The sequence below is a fragment of the Calliphora vicina genome, chromosome 3, assembly GCF_958450345.1.
Source record: "Calliphora vicina chromosome 3, idCalVici1.1, whole genome shotgun sequence".
NCBI lineage: Eukaryota > Metazoa > Arthropoda > Insecta > Diptera > Calliphoridae > Calliphora > Calliphora vicina.
The window spans coordinates 45056406-45065551 of NC_088782.1; the positions used below are offsets into that span (position 1 = coordinate 45056406).

A 9146-nucleotide genomic window follows, 5' to 3' on the forward strand; every position below is an offset into this window, starting at 1 on the left:
TTGTTCGGACTTCATTTACCTTAAAAACTAAAAAAAATTAATATGTTGATTTTCCATTAAGAATAAATAATATAAAATTTGAATGGTTAAAGGTGTCATAAGTGAATTCCAATCTGACAAATGTATAAAATTAGTTTACAGTGGTATTATTTGAATTATTACAGAGTAATTATAATAGATAAACTTGAGCCAAATTAAAAAATTACTTCCAATTTTTAATCTTTCTTTCGAGTTTTAAGACAAAGTACTTTTGTATTTCATTTACTAACAGATGTTTAAAAATACAAATTAACTGATATAAACAATGCGGAAAGGGCAAAACATGGGTCCTTCATATTATATACAACATTATTTTTTAAACATCAAAAACATTTGTCTACTAATTTCTCCCGGTGTAGTATTAATACCAAATTCTAATAAGAAACATTTACATCTGGCAATAACATGCAAAAACAGCTGTAGATTTGTTTTTGTATTTTTGTGCAAGTTGTTTGTTTTTTCCGCCGTCTTTAATTTATTATTAAAATTATAAATAAAATCTAACAATAAGAACAAAAATTATTTCAAAATAAACGAAGAATGTATACTGCTTGTTTTAAAATAAAAGATATATAAATTTTGCCAAAAAGTTCTGTGAATTCAATATAAAAATTGTATTTGTTTTAAGTGACCAATTGTTTACATTTTTGTTATTGATGGACACAATTAGCACGGCAAACTACAAAAAGACGTCAGAGTGTTAAAATTAAGCGCGAAATGATAAAATTCATATTTTAAATTTTTTTTACAAAAGTAACAGAAAAACTATAATTAAAAGAACAAGTTTTAATTATAAAACCTAAATAAGAATTCTATTATATTTGTTTTACTTGTGCTCACCAAAACTTGAGACTATTCAGTGAAAAAAGTCCTACATTGCTTAGATTTCTGATTCTTTTCTTACAACATCCTAAACTATTTGCTTCAAAACTTGAGACGAAAATGATTTTTATCTATGATAATTCATATTTCTAACCCTAAAGAGTTTTTATTATCGCAGTAAACAATGTCTAGAGAACCTGAAGATATTTTTTTTCATCCTTCCAACTCCAATGATGAAATAGAAACGAATGATCAAGACAATGATGATTCGTCTACACGTATAATACTGGTATGTTTCTTATGCTTTCGACAATATGATTTAGAAGAAGACTTGCGTGGTCATATGATTGAGTATCACAAATATAAACTCACCGATGAGCCTTCCCGGGAAATACCTGAAGTAGAAACTAAAGAGACCACAGAGGAAATAGTGCAAGTTGAATTAGTTCCATCCCCAAAAGTAGAGCAACAAAATGAGGTAGTGAAACATGTCATGGAATCCGAAATGAAACCTGTGCCATTTAAAGATTTTCGTTTAATTCTAAGAAGTAACATGTCCTTGAAATGCACCAAATATACCAATTGTATATACAAGTTTGAAACACCAGAGAAACTGCAACAACACATGGATTGTCATGCCACTAGTAAGTCATCATTCCAGTGTTTAGTTTGTTCTGTGGGACTAAATAATTGGAGACGTTGTTCGGCTCATTTGTGGAAAATGCATCAATTGGATGTGGATTTATTGAAATGTCCCATATGTGGGTTTAAATCGCATGCTTCGGGTAAGATTTTTGTAGCAATTCAAAAATTAATATTATGAAAATTTGTGTTTTTGCAGCTCTAGTATGGCGCCATATGAGAGTACATAAAAAGTGGCGTCCGCGTGTTTTGCGTTCTTTGAAGGCTGTAAAAAAACGACGTTTAGAAGCTTTAAAGCAAAACGAACAGCCTATAGAGCCACCAACTCCCAAAGTGTCAACACCCAGAAAAAACAAATACTATTCCGAAAAGACGTGTGAGATTTGCGAACGTAAATTTGTAAATGGCAAAACATTGTCGAAGCACATTAAAACAGTGCACAATAAAATCAAACCATTCAATTGCAATGTCTGTGGCAAGAAAACCGCCAGAAAAGCCAGTTTAATAGTAAGCAGAAGTTTTCTTTATAATTTTTTTTAATTTAATTTGTTTTTCTTTTATATTTTACTATCTATAGATTCACATGCGTCAACATACCGGTGAGAAACCTTTATCGTGTAAATCATGTAAATTTTCCACCCGTGATCCCAGTGTCTTGCACAAGCATCAAATGCGTCATGAACTTGCTGGAAAATTGAAATGTGCTTTGTGTGATTACACCTGTATTCAGACGAATGCCCTTAAACGTCATATACGTTTAAATCATACAGAATATTACAAGCAAATATCTTGTGATTTATGTAGTTTTGTTACCATCACCGTGAACAAGTTAAAGGCTCACAAGGAAGATCATCGCAAAGGTTTAATCAATGCTAACAGTGAAGATTCAATGCCGGCCAGAAAGATGGTGAAAAATAATGAGGTAAGTGTTTTTTTTTCATTTGTTTGAATTGGTAAATTAAAAGTCAGTCAGTTGTTTATATAAGTAGAAAGGATATGGTGTCTGCTTTTTAACAGTGCTTAACTAATTTTAACATCTTTTAGTCGTAAAATGTTATAAATGGCCTTTGAAAACAATACAATTAAAAAGTAGTAGTACATTTTTCAAACTAAAACTAAATATTTCGTTAAAGTTTTATATATAGAGAACTGTAAATTAGAAATATAAATTTATATGCTTTTTATAGCCTAACACACCATTTCCGTTAATATATACTACATACACATTAACATATTAACATTTTAAATTTTAATATTGAAATTATTGTATTCAATAATTGGGTTAATTAAAAACTACTTATATTAATATAAAACCTTACAGTGCAAATTCTCCTGTCCTAACTCAGTTGTCAAAAACCTAAGTGGTGGGAATGTATTAGTGAAAAAAACTACGTGAATTTTTTTAAAATATTTTTCTTGTTTCCGCTCTATATGTATTTCTTTTTGTCAAAATTACCGAATATTCGTTTTCGTTTATGGATTAAGCAAAACACCAGTATTTGATATTCCTTCAAAAATTGATCAAATACCGCAAACGAAACATTTATAAAGGAAAAACATAGGTTATGGAATTTTAAAAGAGAAACAAGTTTTGAGAATAGCTTCCATTAAAACTGTTCCCTCAAAAAAGCTTTTCAGTTCATGATGAAAAAACAAGATCAATGGAATCCACAATCTAAAGAGGGTGCACCTAACAAAGCACCTAACATGAGCTGAAAAGATCCTGTTTGTTTCGGATTAGGCTGAATATAAGGTTCGGTTTGGTTTGGTTTCGGCCTGAAAAAATGGATTCGGGCAGACTTTATTAATTTAAACAAATTATAGACAGCATATATTTATATTTTTTTTGAAATTGGTGATTTTTTGTGAAATTTAATTTTTTTTTGAAATTAGCAATGTTTTGTAAAATCAGGTTTCCCCCATTTATTTTCCAATGACGTATTGTCCATATTTCTTCCAAAAAATCGATCTTTTTATATAAAAACTCAAAATATCTAAATTCGTTAATTACTTGGCCAATAAGAGTTTAATTAAGAAAAGAGCACGATCTGTGATCACTCGCATTTCTGACCAAAAATCGATCTTTTTATATAAAAACTCAAAATATCTAAATTAGTTAATAACTTGGCCAATAAGCGTTTAATCAAGAAAAGGAGCTCGATCTGTGATCGCTCATATTTCTGACCAAAAATCGATTTTTTTATATAAAAACTCAAAATATCTAAATTCATTAATAAGTTGGCCAACAAGCGTTTAATCAAGAAAAGAGCTCGACTTGTGATCACTCAATATCTGAATTCGCTAATAACTTGGCCAATAAGCGTTTAATCAAGAAAAGGAGCTCGATCTGTGATCACTCATATTTCTGGCCAAAAATCGATCTTTTTATATAAAAACTCAAAATATCTAAATTCGTTTATAACTTGGCCAATAAGAGTTTAATCAAGAAAAGGAGCACGATCTGTGATCACTCGCATTTCTGACCAAAAATCGATCTTTTTATATAAAAACTCAAAACATCTATATTCGTTAATAATGGGCTAATAAGCGTTTAATCACGAAAAGGAGCACGATCTGTGATCACTCATATTTCTGGCCAAAAATCGATTTTTTTATATAAAAACTCGAAATATCTAAATTCGTTTATATCTTGGCCAATAAGCGTTTAATCAAGAAAAAGAGCTCGATCTGTGATCACTCATATTTCTGGCCAAAAATCGATCTTTTTATATAAAAACTCAAAATATCTAAATTCGTTTATATCTTGGCCAATAAGCGTTTAATCAAGAAAAGGAGCTCGATCTGTGATCACTCATATTTCTGGCCAAAAATCGATTTTTTACATAAAAACTCAAAATATCTAACTTCGTTTATAACTTGGCCAATAAGCGTTTAATCAAGAAAAGGTGCACGATCTGTGATCACTCATATTTCTGGCCAAAAATTGATTTTTTTATATAAAAACTTGAAATATCTAAATTCGTTTATATCTTGGCCAATAAGCGTTTAATCAAGAAAAGGAGCTCGATCGTGATCACTCATATTTCTGGCCAAAAATCGATCTTTTTATATAAAAACTCAAAATATCTGAATTCGCTAATAACTTGGCCAATAAGCGTTTAATTAAGAAAACGAGCACGATCTGTGATCACTCATATTTCTGACCAAAAATCGATCTTTTTATATAAAAACTCAAATTATCTAAATTCGTTTATAACTTGGCCAATAAGCGTTTAATCAAGAAAAGGAGCTCGATCTGTGATCACTCATATTTCTGGCCAAAAATCGATCTTTTTATATAAAAACTCAAAACATCTATATTCGTTAATAACTTTGCCAATAAGCGTTTAATCAAGAAAAGCAGCTCGATCTGTGATCACTCATATTTCTGACCAAAAATCAATTTTTTATATAAAAACTCAAAATATCTAAATTCGCTAATAACATGGTTTAATCAAGAAAAGGAGCTCGATCTGTGATCACTCATATTTCTGACCAAAAATCGATTTTTTATATAAAAACTCAAAATATCTAAATTCGTTTATAACTTGGTCAATAAGCGTTTAATCAAGAAAAGGAGCTCGATCTGTGATCACTCATATTTCTGGACAAAAATCTATCTTTTTATATAAAAACTCAAAATATCTAAATTCGTTTATAACTTGGCCAATAAGCGTTTAATCAAGAAAAGAAGCTCGATCTGTGATCACTCATATTTCTGACCAAAAATCGATTTTTTTATGTAAAAACTCAAAATATCTAAATTCGTTTATATCTTGGCCAATAAGCGTTTAATCAAGAAAAGGAGCACGATCTGTGATCACTCATATTTCTGAACAAAAATCTAATTTTTTATATAAAAACTCAAAATATCTAAATTCGTTTATAACTTGGTCAATAAGCGTTTAATCAAGAAAAGGAGCTCGATCTGTGATCACTCATATTTCTGGGCAAAAATCGATCTTTTTATATAAAATCTCAAAATAACATGTACTATTTAATGTTAAAATAAGTTCATTTCATTTTTCGTTAATTCCTGTTTTAGTGGGTCGCGTAAAAAATTGCACCGTTGCTTAACTATAATTAATTTAAATGTAAATCTTATCAAGATATTCAAAAATATATCAAACGCTATTGAATATAAACAAACAATAGAAAATAGAATAAACAATTTTTTCCAAAAATTTTTTCATAAAATATTGTTTTCAATCTTAATTTTATAGTTTTTTTTTCTCCATTACGCCTCTTGGGAGTATTTGGTTTTCACAAAGCATCTCCATCTTATACGATTTTGTTGCAGTAGTTTTTCGCGTATTTCTCATGTAAGATTGCACTGTCCTAGTTATTGGAGTATCGTGCGTCTCTATGTACGATGTTGCCATTAGATCCAGTCTATTGTTATTGTGCATCAGTTTCGTTAAACGGTCGTTGTTGCAGCTAAGTAGATGATTAGTCTGCTGTAGCAGGGCCTAACGCCCTTTGTATATTTGGTGTAGTGGAGGGGAACCTTAAAGCTAGCTATATTCGACGCAGCCGAATATAGCTAGCTCTCTTAAGTACTTGTTTATTTGTAATTAAGGAAATTATGTTTGCAAAAAAATCATTTCAGGTGAAATATAGTTATATTTTCTTTTGTATTTGAATGTGTTTTTTTTTGTCAACACTTTAATCTGAATTTTGAACCAATTCACTTGGTCCGAAGAGGCTAGAATTTGGCAATATTATATTCGAAAATTCTAAGTTATTTTCAAAACATTTTTAAAGCTGTTATAATAATCTCTAGATCATGCATAAACCTAAAGACAATTGAATATATTATGTTCGAAAATTCGAACTTATGTTAGAAGAATGTTTAAAGCTGTTAAATAAATCTCGAAATCATGAAGATTTAGCCAAATTTTAAGATATGTTCGAAAATTCGAATTAATATTGGAAATATAAAAAAGGTGCTCTAAAAAGAAGAAAATAAGTTAATAATAAAAAACTTTTTTAAAACAAGCTTTTATTTAAATGTTCTTTTGCTGGAGTATTTATTTAGTGTTTATTGGTAAAAATAAGCTCATGCCATTTAAGTTGAAGTAATTTTGAATAACCATAATCTAGAAAATATTTCTAAAGCTGTATTTTTCAAGTTTAAAATGTAATACTATATTAATTCAAGTAAAGTTCTAACAATATTTTCAAGTGCTTGAACCTAAAAACTCAAGCCATTTATGTTGAAGTAATTTTGAATAACCATAATCTAGAATGTATTTCTGAAAGCTTTACGGAACTAGGTAAGATATATAAGGCCATCGTTGATTACTAACCACATACTTAATATACAATAGACAATGTCTATCAGCAGACATATAAGGTCAAAATCGTATTGCTACCCTATTTATAGAGATTTCTTCTCTAAACGATTTATATTTCTAGGTTTCCACCGACTGTTTCTTACCTTTGGAAAGCATTGATTCACTGCCCCACGAGCCGGCTGTTGACACTGGAGGCGTTACCATACCCGCTCCCTCGGAGGACTCACAATTTCCCACCTATTTAAATAATTAAAAACACCAGACAACAGATTTTATTTTTCTTCATTTTTTACTATTTATTTCTTTTTGTTTTAATTGATTTTATGATATGATTTGCAACGCAATATTATTTTTTTTAAGTCATTTTAGTTTTTTTCTTCTTTTTTTTAATTAAAATCTTTTTAATGTTTTTTTTTTTTTTTTTGAGTTTTAAGTTTTATATAATTTCTTTAATAAGTTTTGTTTTTTATTTAACATTTTATGTTGGTTTTAGTTTGGGTTTGTTATATACGTTTTGTTTTGTTGCCTTTGAGTTTTTTTCTTTATTTAAATAATTTCTTTAACATTTTTTTTTTTAAATTTCTGTTTTTATGCATTTTCTCAAAAAGTTTATTTTTTATGAATTTTTGTTTAAAAAAACACGACATTAAATGTTAATGTTCATTTTGTTTAATAAGATGAAATAAGAAAATATTTATTTTTTTATGGTTTTGAATTGTTGATGAGTTTCTAATTTATTAAATTTTAAGTTTTCCCAAAAAAATTTCAATTTCTAATTGTTTTAAATATGGTTTTGTTTAATTAAAATATTTGTTTTTGTTTTTCAGCTTTCAAGTTTTTTGTTTTATTTATTTTAGTTTAAATTAAATAAATAATTGCTTTTTACAGAATTTATTTTTGTCTTAAAATTTCTAAGATTTTCTATTAAACTCCTTAAATTGTTTATTTGTTTTGAGTCGCTTGTATTACAGTTCAATTGGAAGTATTTCTTGTTTTTTTTTCTGGTATTTATTTAAATTTAATGAACGTTTTTTTTTGTTATTTAATGTCAATTGCTTATTTGCACGTTTGTTTTTAATTTTTATATTTAGTAGATTTTTCCATTCTCCAAAAATATTTTTACATATTAAAGTTGCATTTCATTTCATTTCTTTTATTTTCTCTGGTTTTGTATTTCCTATTGTTGTTTCCATCATAAAAATTCAACACAAAATTTGTTAATTAGTTTTTTATTGTCTGTATTTGATTTGAAATATAGATAATTTTATATTGAGATTTTTTTCAAAACTAAAATTCTTTAATTAACATAAATTTTTGCAAAAGAAGCAAATCATAGAATGAGTTTTTATTTCGATTTTTTTTTTCTTTAGGGCAGTGTTTTGTTTAAAGATTTTATTTCTTATATTATTTGTTTATGTACTATTTTAATTAACGTTTATGTTTTAGTATTGTAATATAATAAATTAATTGTTAATTACAAATATATAGTTTAAGTATAAAATATTAAAAAAGATTTTGGGTGGGTTTCTTAAAGAAAACTTTCTTCATTTATATTCAAAACAAAACAATATTTGATTTGATTTCATTTCATTTGTTTATTATCATAAAAATAAATTAAATTTAAGTATTTATTTGTATTTTGATTTTTTTGTTTTTAAAAATTGTACTAAATTTAAAAAAAATTTGAAATAAAACAATTTAGCTTATACCATCCTTAGCAAATAATTTTCTAATTTCGGTTGAATGATTAGTTAAAATTGGGGATTTGACATTGGGTTTTCTAGTTTCTGAGTTAGACCAAATATTTGTAATACCCAAAAAAGTAGCAACACCTCTTGTAAACCTAAGATTTTATTTCCTCTCACTTGCAAAAATTCTTTTTTTCCTCTTGAGTTTCTCCCAAACTCATCAGAAATACTAGACATACATAGTACAGCAGCATTTTTGTAGATCCAGGACAGGAAAGGTGGTTGAGAGAAAATGAGCTATGAAATGGAAATCATTGATCTAGGAAGAACTTTAATCGAAAGTAACCACAGATCTTTAGCTTGGTACCCTTCTTAACGAGAGGGTAACAGTGCTCCTCTTAACAGGCATCTTTCAGTTGACTTCTGTCAAAATTTAAACAATCTGCGCCATTTTGTTTGTTTAACAGCTATTGAAAGCGTAGTACCGTGTGGCTTGAGGAGAAAATGGAAAAGAGTGAATTTTGTGTGCTCATTAAGCATTATTTTATGCGGTAAAAAATCATCACTTAAACCAAGGCTAAACTTGGCAAATACTATGGAAACTCTGCACCGTCTATTTGAATGTTAAAAAAGTGGTTTACTTAATTTCGTTGTGACC

At 28.2% G+C, this 9146-nt stretch overlaps 1 protein-coding gene across 1 annotated transcript; it reads left to right on the top strand.

Annotated features, from left to right (window-relative positions):
• Positions 1-805: 805 nt before the first annotated feature.
• On the top strand, positions 806-7150 carry LOC135954539 (PR domain zinc finger protein 5). The gene is made up of 4 exons (XM_065504728.1): positions 806-1646; positions 1703-2010; positions 2081-2425; positions 6922-7150. Exons 1-4 carry the CDS (start codon positions 1046-1048, stop codon positions 7051-7053), a joined length of 1386 nt encoding a protein of 461 aa, XP_065360800.1. The 5' UTR covers positions 806-1045; the 3' UTR covers positions 7054-7150.
• The last annotated feature ends 1996 nt before the right edge of the window (positions 7151-9146 follow it).